The sequence below is a fragment of the Sycon ciliatum genome, chromosome 7 (assembly GCF_964019385.1).
Source record: "Sycon ciliatum chromosome 7, ocSycCili1.1, whole genome shotgun sequence".
NCBI lineage: Eukaryota > Metazoa > Porifera > Calcarea > Leucosolenida > Sycettidae > Sycon > Sycon ciliatum.
The window spans coordinates 6,728,201-6,743,450 of NC_088649.1; the positions used below are offsets into that span (position 1 = coordinate 6,728,201).

At 47.2% G+C, this 15,250-nt stretch overlaps 1 protein-coding gene and 1 long non-coding RNA gene across 2 annotated transcripts in view; both read right to left on the reverse strand.

Annotated features, from left to right (window-relative positions):
* Positions 1-31: 31 nt before the first annotated feature.
* LOC135820842 (uncharacterized) lies at positions 32-2,742 on the reverse strand. Its single transcript, XR_010554215.1, has 2 exons — positions 2,624-2,742; positions 32-1,085 (listed from the first exon to the last, which is right to left on the reverse strand). It is a non-coding gene; the product is annotated as an uncharacterized LOC135820842 (long non-coding RNA).
* A 7,545-nt stretch (positions 2,743-10,287) lies between these two features.
* Positions 10,288-15,250, reverse strand: part of LOC135821559 (uncharacterized) — a gene marked incomplete at its 3' end in the record, with an annotated part of 24,149 nt that continues 19,186 nt past the window's right edge. The window contains exons 19-22 of the mRNA XM_065334558.1: positions 14,446-14,572; positions 11,538-11,640; positions 11,097-11,168; positions 10,288-10,593 (exon numbers count right to left, since the gene is read on the reverse strand). Of these exons, the coding sequence (XP_065190630.1) occupies positions 10,288-10,593; positions 11,097-11,168; positions 11,538-11,640; positions 14,446-14,572 (608 nt within the window). The remainder of the gene's footprint in view (positions 10,594-11,096; positions 11,169-11,537; positions 11,641-14,445; positions 14,573-15,250) is intronic.

Consider the following 15,250-nt stretch of genomic DNA (forward strand, 5'->3'; position numbering starts at 1 on the left):
ACAGTTAGCCAAGCAAGGAAACAACGGGAAATTGACCGAAACCAGGAGTCAGAATTCGAAGCGATTTATGAACGGCATGAAAAAGAAAACCACAGAAGTTCCTATTCCTAAAGTTGCAGGCTGGTATAAATTTATTGGAATATTATGCTATGTCCCTGGTGGAAACCATTTAGACCAGCCTTCAGCAACCGTGTATACTTCAACCTGCACCAAATCTCAATCACGTAGACCAAGAGTCCATAATTTATGGACTCTTGGTATGACTTATAGGCCCATGGGCTTGTACGATGAAGCTCAAACACAGGCAATATGTATAGTGGTGGAGACAAAGAGTTAGTATTATAGATTTATAGAACACGAGAGCACGCCTAGCCGGGAAGCAAAACGGGCCTTTTTTAGGACTCTACGCAATCCATAGTGAAATTAAATGGGATCTGGAAGCCTGTAATGCGGATAGTATGGACGCTGGAACGAAGTGTTTTGAGGTGTGGAAAAATAGTTCAGTCCGACTGGTCTTAGGGCGAGATGCGAAAGCTAAATAAAGCGTAGTTTCCAATGAGATAATGGTTGCTATCGATTATACTGGCTTTTACACTGACAAACTATCCCGGGTAATGTGCGTGACGCCATATCGTACCCATCGTTTTTGGTGAGGTGACACGATGTCTCCATTGCAGTGATGTAGGCGACGCTCTCGTACATGGGAATGGGAGACTCATTGGAACCTTCCAACCTGATTTGTACACCCGCCTGGTTCAGTGCCTCACCCGCGACTGTTTCGCACGTGACGGCCCCCTCTGCCTGGTGGCGGCTGGGTTGCCGTTTGTTATCGCCAATCGACCCAGGACGCTTCGTTGAAAGTCTGCATCTCCAAAGCAACAAAGCAACAACAGATGTAACCAGAGCGGCTGAAGCAGACGCTGAAATGCCAATGATAGCCGCCTGGCCAAGAACTGAAGGATGCTCTTCAGGGTCCACTGCGGAGCGAGGCGAGGTTGAACTTGTAGGGAATTGTTCAATTGCTGCGGTGGTCAAGGAGCCCATATTCAGCTTCTCCGTACCGCTAGGGAACTTTCGACGTGTACCTGGGCACAAGGTAATCACAGCATCGATCGACAGATGAGATCAGGTCAAGGTCGTTGACGATTTCAGGATCTTCAACACGAAAATGCATCAGGCAAAGGTTTAAAATGGCAAAGTACAGTCCGTTATTTTCAGGTATGATTCAATGCTTGCAAAAGTTTGCTTTATACCTTGAACCGTATACTGTTTGAGTGCGTCTAATAACTTTACGAAGTAGTGGTTGCGACTTCGGCCATGATTTGTAAGAAAGGGTTTGCTCCCCACACCGGAGCTCGCGCTATTCCGCCGACTTTACTTGACACTTGACTGACTCACGACTGCCATCCAGAGCACACAAGAAGTCCATCGAACCTTCGACTCGGCAAACCTGCAAGAAAGCACCACTCCCTGCTCAATACACAGTGTTTCGGGGAATTCACCCCTCATCAGTTGAGCTTGAGTCGAAACACTGTGTATTGAGCAAGGAGTGGTGCTTTCTTGCAGGTTTGCCGAGTCGAAGGTTCGATGGACTTCTCGTGTGCTCTGGATGGCAGTCGTGAGTCAGTCAAGTGTCAAGTAAAGTCGGCAGAATAGCGCGAGCTCCGGTGTGGGGAGCAAACCCTTTCTAATAACTTTATTAGGATGACCCAAAGGCAAATCGCCTACCGAGGGGTTCACCGCGTTGAATGGTTGTGGTTTCACAAAGCAAAGAGGCAACCATTGTGTGTGTGTGGGGGGGGGGGGGGGGGAGGGAGTTTCGAACTATGCACAGTGAAGGGATACTTGTATGTACATGCCCGAGGATAGGGTATACCGGACAAAGTTGCCATTTTTGTCTGATGATTATTGCTTCTCTCTACTGTGTCATGCAAGGAATCTTCATCTACTCCCGGTCATCCGAACGTTGCCCGATGCCAGTCCAATGGCGGTAGCCACGGGCAAATATCCCCACCACATTGTGTGTGCTTCAAAACCCTATTTTTGGCCACGGTTAGACTAGTGTTTCTAAGGGTGATGGTAGTACGACTCTACTGTACCCACTTCATCCTGCTCACAAAATCCAATGCCACCACTCAGAATCGGGTCATCGCAAACCCTACTTGTACAATATAATTCGATATTGTTAAGGTTTTGGATGTACAGCTCTGCACGATAGGATAATTTGTGCGGATTAAATCAGGTTTTGGAAAATGCACCACACATGAACTGGGCCATCTAAACGGATTGGACGAGATGCGAACGAAACAGCACGAGTATACAACTAGTCCTCTCTCAAGACTCATACCGGTATATGCCCGGGAAATTTCACAAATAGATCAGCAATGCGCTAACCCCCTGTACAATGTTGTATCCACCATTCTAGTAGAATGCACTGTCCAAGAGCAGACCACACCCTAGCACACGTATGGCCATGTACAGCTTGCAGGCACCTCACCCTAGCACACGTATGGCCATGTACAGCTTGCAGGCACCTCACCCTAGCACACGTATGGCCATGTACAGCTTGCAGGCACCTCACCCTAGCACACGTATGGCCATGTACAGCTTGCAGGCACCTCACCTGAATCACAGAATATTCCAGTATAGCCAGTGGGGCAGTTGCACCCGTACAGTCCGGGTACATTGACACAGTATCCTCCAGGAGCACATCGATGTGTACCACGTGAACATTCATCCACGTCTGTACGAGAGTTGTAATTAGAAGCAAAAACAAAGTAGGTAATGTGTTAGTTATACACCCTGCATGCATAACATGTTCAAACTACCTTTCCTGTAACATTAGGAATGCACCTTCAACATACCACGTGAAGCAATGGCAAGTATACAAGATGTGCTTGATAGAGTGAAGAAGTATCCAGTTTTCTAAATTTACAGAAAAAGAGGACTCAGTAGGCACCGGCGGATTATGCCGGCAGAAAAATTGGCAGAATTCCGTACTTTTCTGGTAAGTTTCATGCATGTTTGGTATGTGGATAAAGAAATGGAGCAGAATTCGACGAACTGCTCGCCATAAGGTTTGTATGGTTCTGCCAATTTCACTGCTTTTCGAGCAGAATCTGCCACCTTTTCGAGCATAATCCGCCGGTCCCCAAGACTCACCGTTGCATGATCTGCCGTTGACCTCGAACCCAGCAGCGCACCGACATCGATACGATCCATCCGTGTTCGCACACATCACACTACCGTTGGACAAACCGTCCGCGTTGCACACATCCGGCACGTGTCTGCATTCATCTTCGTCTGACAACATCACGGTACGCATACAGTCCAAGCATACATGTATATATTATTATTCCACAGTACGGTCCGTGAGGTGCCGAAGATTGACCATGCTGGAATTTTGAAAACACATTGAACTGGAACTTGACTGTGACCAAAAGTTTTCTTTGCCTCATCTTGTAGTCTTTAACTCAATGCCATACAGTCTAAGCAAGGATACTCATTGCACAGGACTGCCGGGTGCCGAAGAAGAGCCAGGCTGGAATAAAAAAAAAAAAAGGAACATGCAAGATGAGGGCGACACTAGCGCTTGATGGTGGGCTACGTTCGTCCTTGGGAGGATTGGGGTTTAGCTTTAAGGACCAGTGTAAAAAGCATCATTCTTCGTCATATGGTGAGAGTTGAACAATTCATTTGTCCAGGCAAGAAGGCAGCAACGCTTGTACATTCTGGCGAAGTGAGTACGGCATATGTTATCGCATGGTTGCTGCGGGCCTTATGGCAATAATATGCCATAAGGCCCGCAGCAAGCATGCGATAACAAATTTATCACATGGCCCACAGAGCAGACCATTGGGCTGCTGTTGAAACTAGCCCAAATGCCAACACATTATGACCACAATGTATATTGATGTGCTATCATTATCAAAACAGGAAAAATGAAGATATTTCTCCTACACCCAAACAAAAAGTCTGCTACAGGCCATCAGAGAGTATACAGTACTGAAAGACGGCGACAGAAAAAAGTGCCGGCGCGGCATCGTCATAGCAATAGAAATGGCAACCACAATAGAACACAGCAGAATCATAATTTCAGTTGAAAAATTACCACTTGAAGAGTGTTACCACAAAGAGTCTCTTCATGTTTACATGTGTATCAGGAAGTTGTCAAATACAGACCTGCAAGTATTTGACGACTCCCTGGCGTGTAATTCTGAGGACAATTTTTCTTCTTTCTTCAGCTCCAGATAGCTGTATTTTTCATTGCAAAACATTCCTGAATTGTTGTGTTCGTTGTTCAAGCAAAGGTGAAGGCAGAGGACAGATGAGCCGGGTAAAAGTTCTGGGTGGCACATGAAGACCACACACAAGCAGTGACTTTGCGAGGATCTGAAACGCACGATGCTGAGTTGAATTATTATTTTGTGTTATTTCAAATAATTGTTTGTGATCACAGTACCACATCGAGCAGAACTGAATCTTACCCACAAGCTTACCGACGGTCAGGCTGCCAACATGACGGAACAAATGATCCCTGCAAGCACCACACGGCAGACGTCCGAGGCCATGTCCATTGCCGGGACGTCCATCTCCAAAAAGAATTCCATCTTCGTCTCAATGCTACACTGCGACTCGTCGTAGAGTCGTACAGTCTACAGAGTCGTCGTATACGCGTAATCTAGTCACGCGATCACTGAAATAAACTATTTTTTTGGGGGCAAATAAACTATTTTTTGCGGGCAATATCGCATATTATTGCCCGCGGCGCGAAAGGTGCTGATTCGCTGGAGTACGGGCAACAATCGCGTGTCATGTGATAAAATAGAATACAATGTATACCAACCCCAACCACTTGAGTATAGCGAAAAGAAATGAGTTGTTTGACGTGGAGTGATTACCTTGGCATATTCCATGGGCACGGTTATAGCCTCTCTTACAGGTACACTCGTATGATCCAAACACGTTCTTGCACTGCTGGGTGTGACCATCGCCGCTGGCTGTTGAGTGACATGGAGGATTATACGCATCGCTGCACTCATTCCAGTCTGTAAGGACAATGGAATAGCAGAGTACATAATATTATGCTCTTCAGTCTGCGATAGTGTGTACATGTTTTGCCATTGCATTTTGTTAGGCCTTAGCATTGCCGTCCTTTTGACACAAAATAATGTTGGTATTGTGAGCCCTTTGAGCCGTCGGTGCCCAGGCCACATAATGGCACAACATGGTAATACTAGAAACGGTGAACCATTTACTACAGTGTACAACTACAAGCTAACTAAAAGTGCCTGTTAAATATTCACACTGAGCCATGATCACAAGGAGGACATTTTCCTTAATCCAGCGGGGAGGGCTTAAGGTAGCAGGCTGGTCCTAAATTTCATATGGCATTCAATTGACTGTAACTTTGGTGTCTCTCGATGGATTTGAGTGAAATTTGCACCACACACTCCTGCCACTATGCTGGCCCTCTTGACATAATTTAAAAGTTCTTGCGCCTCACTGACAGGCTTTACAGGCCGGAAAAACTCAAAATTCCGGCATAGTGCCACGGTTGGCGAGCCACCCAGGAGCCAAACAAACACATTTACAATTTTTTCACATTTTCTAGCCAATTCTGTCCGTGCGCAGGATCCAAACCTAAAACAACGCCCAGAAGCAGCCATGGGTGGTGGGATAGGGCCCTTCAACGTGGCCCTGGAATCTGTCACAACGGCAGGAGTTCTGTCACAGACTCCCACAGACCCAAGTCAATTTTTGATTTTTTTTAGGTTCAGGGCGTGCTACGAGGTCGCACCTTTGATACAACATCCAGTTCTGGGACCTCAACAGCAAGCCATTTCCACAGCGCTTCAAACCGAATCCAGGATACCCTCCAAAATCGGCAAAGACTACCACTCACGTTCCACTACTGCCTAGTACTGAATCCTACCTGACTTCTTGACACGACTCAAACTTGCCAAAGTCACTAAATCAACGTCAACTACAATAATCAAGCCACATATCTGCAACGTCACGAGGGTGGTGGCAAAAGTCCTGCTGCACGGCGGCGGGCTTTGCCCGCCGCCGTGCAGCCCAATACGTGGTTTTTTAATGTGATTTTTGGGACTTTTTTGGACTTGGAGCAAAATTGTGCACACGTTCGCGTGTTTCCATGATACGACAACTTGCGCACGGTCTGCTCACATTCACATACAGTGCCGCCAACAAATGACAGCGTGCAACAAAAAAATCTTTCCCTGCAAGGGCACATTTTCGGCCATAACTCTTGAACGGCTGGTCAGATCGAGACAAAATTTCAGAGATTTTGCAGCTACTCATGCTCTTTCAACTGATGTAGTACTCGATATGAATTTACAAATTCGATTTTTCAGTGATTTTACGACCAGGCTGCCACCTTAACAATGATGCGCCTGATCATTGTACACTCGGACGTCTCTTATCCGGGGCACCTTGGGACCGGGCACTGCCCGTATCTCAGATTTGCCCGCATCTCAGGATAACTCATCTACGTAATTACATAGGCTGGCAGTGAAAAATAAGCACTTCCACATACAGGGAGAACGTAAAAGAAACCAAATTCGAAGCATTTGTACTATAGGAAGTCAAGCTGAAGGTGCCCGGCAGAGAGATGTGCCCGTATCTGAGGCGTCCGGATAAGAGGCGTTTGAGTGTATTGTGCAAGAAACTCTGAGTTGCAACGAACTCTGTAAACTTCCTTTGAGCCTGGCCATGTGCATACTCGCAATACTACATAGGTTGCTATGGTACTGTAGACACACGCACGCGGCACACTAGAGCCAGAGCGTCTGTCCCAGGGGAAAATCGCGATTCCGCGGCCGCGTTTTTGCGATTTTTGAAAAGACCGCGTTTTCCGCGATTTCCCGCGGTTTTTTTGAACTTTTTTTGCACTACACGTACACACAGTGCACTGTTCGGTCAGAAACGTCTCATCACGGCGGCTTTGTACTCAAATATGACGAGTGCTTACACCAGAGACTTGTAACTGATTGATTTCACTACATACTGAAAATTGCCTCATATCAACTGCAAACTTGCCGCATATGAATAATATTCACCGCATATTTACCGCAAATTCACCGAAAATTATGCCATATTTACCCGCAAATTCTGGGATTTTTTCCGCGATTTCCCCCGGGGACAGGAGGGTGCGTCGCGCCACCACTGCAGACTTTCCATCTCACCTTCCGCTGACAAGGAAACATATGGCTGACCAGCAGCATTGACCAGGATAATGCAGCGGGAGTGAACGCCGCCAGGATGCAATCGTTGCATGGCACTAAACGTGACGGTACTTCCAGATATATCTGATATGGCTACGAACTTCAATACCTTCTGACCGTTGGGATCTGCATCGCTGTTCACTGAGAACGGAATGTTCTGGCTGTTGCTTCTGTCGCTCGACTGCACAGAGGAATACAGCACTTGGTAGAAGCATGATCCGTTCGATGTGAAGCTGATGCTGTCAAACGTCATAAGACAACCAGGCGGGAAGTCAAAGTGTACGCTGGAACCGGTAGCATTTGCACTGATGTCCCGTGCACGTGGCGACGGCTGCCTCGTCCCGGAGGAGAACACATATCGGCTTGTCTGAGTTCTCCGATCAAAGCTGGTGATAAAGTTAGTGTGACCGACGGACAGACATCTATTTCCACTGCTGTGTTGCATACACAGGATGGCCAATATCAAGCCAATGTGTATTGCCGTTTGTACATGTAGTTTGATTGTCAACATCTTCATTGCTGCAACGTAAACACGAGCACAATCCGACCTTGCTGAAAGGCCGAACACCGCAATCTTCGGAATGTAAAGTCGAATGTTGAACTCACATCAGTCATTTACAGAACATTGATTTTCTTATCAGAAGATCCTGGTCCTACCCGGTAAGGGATTCAGTGCGTGCCTCGGATGATAGAGCACACCATCAAAATTAATACGACAGCAAACTACAACAACAAACACAATTGTAACGTGGCAGCCACCTTGCTCTCCATCGCGACACTAGGCGGACAGCGAACCCGCAAAGGGTTTATAGTAGGCCGGTGGAAACGCCGCAGTCTTTCTAGAGTCGATAGCCAGCTAGCGGGTGACTGTGCTGTGTGTGTGTGTGTGCAGCCTGGATCTCGGGGTGATGAAACGTCGTAACAACTCGTTTCCCACATCACGATTATACAGTCCGCACGACAAACCTGTACTCGGCCGCCATGCAGATCATCATCAGTTGCTGGTCGCCGCAATGTCGGAAGTATTCACCGAAACTTTAGCCCTTTCGTCTGCTAAGCAAATGTGCCACGGAACAGTCCATGAGCCAGGGCTGCTGAGCACTCGTGGAGGTACGGATTGAGAATGGTCTCCTATCAAATAGATCACAACGAGTCTCCAGTATCGGCAAGAGTACATAACCCCCCAGAGTGTGCAACTCCACTATGGGTGCTGTCCCGACAGAATTTCAAGTTGACGTCATTTTGATGAAGCAATGCGCACTGTACACGGATTATCAGACGAATCCGGAACCTGTGGTTGACCGAAGCTGATCGATCCTGTACAAATTATTGCAAAGAAAAACGTGTGATGCGTTGACACCCGTACACATGTTGTAAATCACTGGTGCAAGGAGCATTGCGTCATAAATAATGACGTCAACTTGAAATTCTGTCGGGACAGCAGGGTATGTGGGAGTTGCACACTCTGGGGGGTTATGTACTCTTGGTATCGGGTATATCCTGCCAGGTGAAACCCTCAATTAATACATTACCACTCAACAGCTTGCAAGGCTGATGCATTGACGCTTTCAGTACAATCAAGTAGACTGTGTATATACACCATGGTCCACACCCACCAACCGTGGACCACATACACAGATGCAGCCCCCCCCCCCCCCCCCCCCCCCAATGCACACACACACGGACTTCTACCGCGACAATGCCCGACGCACACAAAACACACGGCAGTGCGGGATGACAGTGGCCGGAGAGAACCCTGTTTCAAAGCTTTGTACATGAAACACACACACACACACACACACACACACACACACACACACACACACACACACACACACACACACACACACACACACACACACACACACACACACACACACACATTCACGACAAATAAAGAAAAACACAAGTGGGACCTACAAATTAAAATAGAGTCCACTGGGACTGGTAATAGCAAAACATGGTAGCATAGTAAAGCACTTGCACTTGCACTTGCACACACACACACACACACAGTCACACACACACCAACACACACACAGTCACACACAGTCACACACAGTCACACACAGTCACACACAGTCACACACAGTCACACACAGTCACACACACACACACACACACACACACACACACACACACACACACACACACACACACACACACACACACACACACACACACACACACACACACACACACACACACACACACACACACACACACACACACACACACACACACACACACACACACACACACACACACACACACACACACACACACACACACACACACACACACACACACACACACACACACACACACACACACACACACACACACACACACACACACACACACACACACACACACACACACACACACACACACACACCAACATACACACACACACACACACACAGTCACACACACAACCTATAAAAAAAAGAGTAACTATAGATTAAGAATGGTAAATGAAAAGATTGGTATCATAATAATAATGTTACTAGGATGTAGGCTGGTTACGAGGGGAGCTGAACAGCTGCCTGAGTTGTCTGGTTGGCCGGCTGGTGGCAAGTTATGCTGTCAAGATGAGTCTTATCAAGGGAAGGGGGGGGGGGGGGGTTAAAACAGTGAATGCGATGTCAAGACATTATGTCATTGCAGAGAGCTAACGCTGTACAGTGCAGCAAGGTCGCACCTATAAATACCGGTCCAGTTTTCTATTCATTTTTACTCAATCAACAGTTAGGTAGAAAAAAACTAGAAAAAAACTAAAAATGGAAATTTTCTAATAGCAAAACTAACAGCAAGAAGCGAATACACGCGCACACAGAGAAAGAGAGAGGGACGAGAGAGAGAGAGAGAGAGAGAGAGAGAGAGAGAGAGAGAGAGAGAGAGAGAGAGAGAGAGAGAGAGAGAAAGAGAAAGGGAGAAGAGAGAGAGAGAGAGAGAGAGAGAGAGAGAGAGAGAGAGAGAGAGAGAGAGAGAGAGAGAGAGAGAGAGGAAGAGAGAGAGAAGAGAGAGAGAGAGAAGAGAGAGAGAGAGAGAGAGAGAGAGAGAGAGAGAGAGAGACGCCATGCGCCTCAGCTGTGTCCGGTAGGCGATGCCGATCGCCTCGCCTCACAGTCACACGTCGATAGAAACTGCTCATCGCGCGATGTTGCAGAGGACGGTCTCCGTGCGAGCCATTTCCATTGCCAGTCTCACCAGGATGACTTGAACAAGCCAAGGAAGATTGCGACGGCAACCGCTGCTGTGTGCGTGGCTCCTTGTCAGGAATGTACGGCACCACAGGAGAGAAGACATAACCCTCCAGTTGCAGCTCGATGCGTAGCGAATCCTGGAAGACAGCACCAGGAGAAGAGTCACATGATATGAGAGTTCCAAATCCATGGCAAGCTACGCACGAGATTTCAATAAACGTCATGCAACATCATCATAGGGAAAGCGTTTGCTCCCCATCCGTACACCTTGTTGCTACTATGCCGCCAACATCACCATGGACAAAAACTGGCTGGTTCCTGATTTCTGATGAATACATGGGCTCTCTGATCAGCGCGGAGGGGGGGGGGGGGGGGGGTACACATGTATATTCAGCCCATGGATCTGGTAAATCAGCTCACTTCAAGTAGTGGAAATTCATCGCGAATGACATTCGTACAGGTACAAAGATTGGTAAAAGAAAGAAAGAGATAGATAGAGAGAGAGAGAGTGTGTGTGTGTGTGTGTGCGAGAGAGAGAGAGAGAGAGAGAGAGAGAGAGAGAGAGAGAGAGAGAGAGAGAGAGAGAGAGAGAGAGAGAGAGGAGAGAGAGAGAGAGACAGCCACCATGCACAGTCCTTACCATGCTCTCTTGGCTAGGGCACAGGCCGAACACGGCACCACCACTACCAGGGAACTTCACCGCAGAGCCATGCTGCAAACACAAGCACAAGAAACACAAGACATGACACCAGCAATACACAACACTTAGCAGGCACAACCCCAGTACTGGCAACAGCAGCATCAGCAGCACCAGCAGCAGTATCAGTATCAGTACCAGCATCGGCAGCAAAAATAGCAGAAGTAACAGCATCAGCACCAACATCATCGGTGCAAGCATCAGTGGCAGCATCGTTAGCAAAACTAGAAGAAGCAGCCTGAGCAGCAGCAGCAGCAGCAGTAACAACAACAGCAGAAGCAGCAGCAGCAGTAACAGCAGCAGCAGCAGCATTAGAATTAGCAGGGGGAAATACATGTATACCGGCATCAAAATTTCTCAAACAGGACAAGTAGCTGCACTCACCCGTTTAGCAATCTCTATCATGTGTAGATTGGCAGTGCCCAGGGCTGCATCACCGTAGACCTTGCGACGCAGTGAGAAGTTCTTGTCCATTATCTTAGCAACCCTAAGAGCAGCAAACACAACAACAACAAGAAGAGAGTTTCGAGGCCAGCGAGACCAGAAGTACCAGCAGTACCAACAGTACCTGCAGTACAGTCAGACCTCGCATAACCGCACACATCCGTTTTCCACAAAAATATCCGGATAGGCGAGTAAACCGGATAACCGAACACACGTTGTATGTATGAATGCCATATGCTGTAAGTCGGTAACCAACGATTTTCTTCCGAATGGCGAGGAATTCGGATAAAAGAGGACGGGATAAGCGGCGAGGTCTGACTGTACTAGTAGCCAAGGCAGTACTGTAAGTCTACAAATTTCAGCCTCCCAGGGCTAAAACCCATTTCAGCCTCCCAGGGCTAAAACCCATTTCAGCCTCCCAGGGCTAAAACCCATTTCAGCCTCCCAGGGCTAAAACCCATTTCAGCCTCCCAGGGATAAAACCCATTTCAGCCTCCCAGGGCTAAAACCCATTTCGGCCTCCCAGGGCTAAAACCCATTTCGGCCTCCCAGGGATAAAACCCATTTCAGCCTCCCAGGGCTAAAACCCATTTCAGCCTCCCAGGGCTAAAACCCATTTCGGCCTCCCAGGGCTAAAACCCATTTCGGCCTCCCAGGGCTAAAACCCATTTCGGCCTCCCAGGGCTAAAACCCATTTCAGCCTCCCAGGGTTAAAACCCATTTCAGCCTCCCAGGGCTAAAACTAGGGGTCAAACGGGTGTACCTTTAACTAACGAACGGGTAATTTTCTTAACGGGCGGGTTAACGGGTACCCTTTAGCAGCCATATTATTTTTTTGCGCATTTCTCACATAAATCATGATTTTAATTTGTATATTCTCAGGTTGTATTTTGATACTACATTATGATTCGCAATTGATTCGTGTATCATAATATTATTATGGCAATGAAGGTTCCAAATGAATGTCATCCGTGCATTTGCCCATGTACATAACTTCACAGGCAGTAACTTACAATCGTACATGTAGATGGTCCTACAAGCTACATGTATTTTGATACACTACGCAAATCAACTGCAGATCGATGTGATTCAAGCCATGCAAGGACAGAGTGGTTTAGCAAAACTTCCGTGATCTCGCGCAATCCTATTTGCTATGTTCGCAGAGAACTGGTACTCGTTGCATTCAGAAGATGTTCGCACCCATAGCTAGCTGGGGTGCCTGACACAGCTGATGTGCTGCTGGCCAGCTAGCTGCTAGTGCTAGCTTGTTGAACTCGTGAAATGAATCTTCACAAATCCGTAATCTTGTATGCAATATTTCGAACTACTTTTCCAGCTAGTCGATTGAAGGAACAAACTACAACCATGAGTATCATACATGTAGCTACCACCTACGGACATCACCGTTTGTGACACTCCGACTGGTCACTCAGCCTGGTGACACTAGTTCATCAAGTACCGTGGCAGGTTCGATGTCGGAGAACCATCGTAACTTTCTAGTTACTCAGCTGCCACCTCGAACGAGTTTCAAGTCTTGCATTTTCTCACATCACAATCAAAAACCTCCAGTACGAGGATTTTTACTTGCACTCGAGTGGAGAGAACAACTGTCAAGTCTGTCTTTCAGCCTGCTCCTGCCTGATAAAGTCGAAAGCGGGAATGCACAGGAAAAAGGAAAAGAGTATCCGCATTCCTATTTTGCGTCTTGGAATACGATAGGATCACCTTTTTTTTTTTTTTTTTTTTTTTTTTTTTTTTTTTTTACAAACGGGTACCCTTTTTCTAACGGTACCTGAGATTAACGGGCGGGTACCCGGGTACCCGGTACACCCGTTTGACCCCTAGCTAAAACCCATTTCAGCCTCCCAGGGCTAAAACCCATTTCGGCCTCCCAGGGTTAAAACCCATTTCGGCCTCCCAGGGTTAAAACCCATTTCAGCCTCCCAGGGTTAAAACCCATTTCAGCCTCCCAGGGTTAAAACCCATTTCAGCCTCCCAGGGTTAAAACCCATTTCAGCCTCCCAGGGCTAAAACCCATTTCAGCCTCCCAGGGCTAAAACCCATTTCAGCCTCCCAGGGCTAAAACCCATTTCAGCCTCCCAGGGCTAAAACCCATTTCAGCCTCCCAGGGCTAAAACCCATTTCAGCCTCCCAGGGCTAAAACCCATTTCAGCCTCCCAGGGCTAAAACCCATTTCAGCCTCCCAGGGCTAAAACCCATTTCAGCCTCCCAAGGCTAAAACCCATTTCAGCCTCCCAGGGCTAAAACCCATTTCAGCCTCCCAGGGCTAAAACCCATTTCGGCCTCCCAGGGCTAAAACCCATTTCGGCCGCATCAAATTTTCGGCCTATACTGCTGCCGCCTGTATTATACTGTCACACTGAACCTTGCAAAACCAAATTTTGGCTGCAACAAATTTTCAAATTTTCGGCCAAACATGACCAGGCCGAAAATATCCGACATTTATAATACAGTCCATTTCAAAACTATAGACGCGTACCTAGGCAAAAACCGTTATGCCAGCATCGATACCACATAAAATCTGTGATCACTTTGTGCATAAATTTTTCCAAATTGGGCGTCTGTTATCCAATCGTTTAGAAACTATTATGAGAGTAATTGTGGAGCGGACCTGAGCAATATTCCGAAAACTATTCTCAAAAAGTTCCAGCCAAATTTGAAATATTTCAAAAACACTACGCGTCTATAGTTTTGATTGGACTGTAGATATGCGCCGAACATTTGTTGACTCGCAGTATCCAACACAAGTGAAAACGAGATACGCACAGCACACCCACCCACCATGTGTGTGTACACGAGCAACAAACCCTCTCTACAATTCACTCACTGGCTCCAGTCAGCATTCACAATGGCCTCCCTTGCATCGTCGGTAAACGCTGCAAACTGCTGCATGGCTAGAAGCACGTCCTCGTCATTCTTGTCCCAGCGCAGCTTGACATCACTGTGGATCTTTCCTGTGAACAGACCAGGTGTGCACACGGAAGAAAAGATGGAGGCAGTGTGTGTGTGTGAGTGAGAATTTTTTAAATGCCACGATGAGACTCCTGGAAAAGGTACCATTGGGTCATGGTCCAATGAACCGGGTGCACCATGGCGAACTGTGTGCAACGTGTGTACAAAGCGGTGGTGCGAAACGGCTGTTTTCAGATCTGCAAACCATCAAAACTATAGCAAAAGTCTGTTGAAACTTGACGGCATCGATGTCTAGAGATTGATTCAAGTACGCACGGATGGTAAAGGGTTAAAGCATCATACCATTAGAAACTCTCCTCCATAACATTGGTTTGCAATATTGCAATGGCCTGTAAAACTGCAAAGGTCCCCCCCATCCCTGGGAACTACCCATTCCTAAAACGGTATCTGGAGCTGCCGGCATGGTCTCGTGATAAGCACAGTAGACAGGCAAATCAACTTCGCATATTTCGTGCCGTACTGCAGTCTTGAACGACTACCGTATTTTCCGGAGTATGCCGCCGCACTTTGAACACTCAAAATTCACCCAAAAAAGGGGGTGCGGCTTATACTCCGATGACCAAATTAATGGTGATGAAATAGGATAGATGTCTGTATTTCATGGCAAAAATGGGGAGTGCGGCTTATACTCCAGTGCAGCTTATACTCCGGAAAATCGT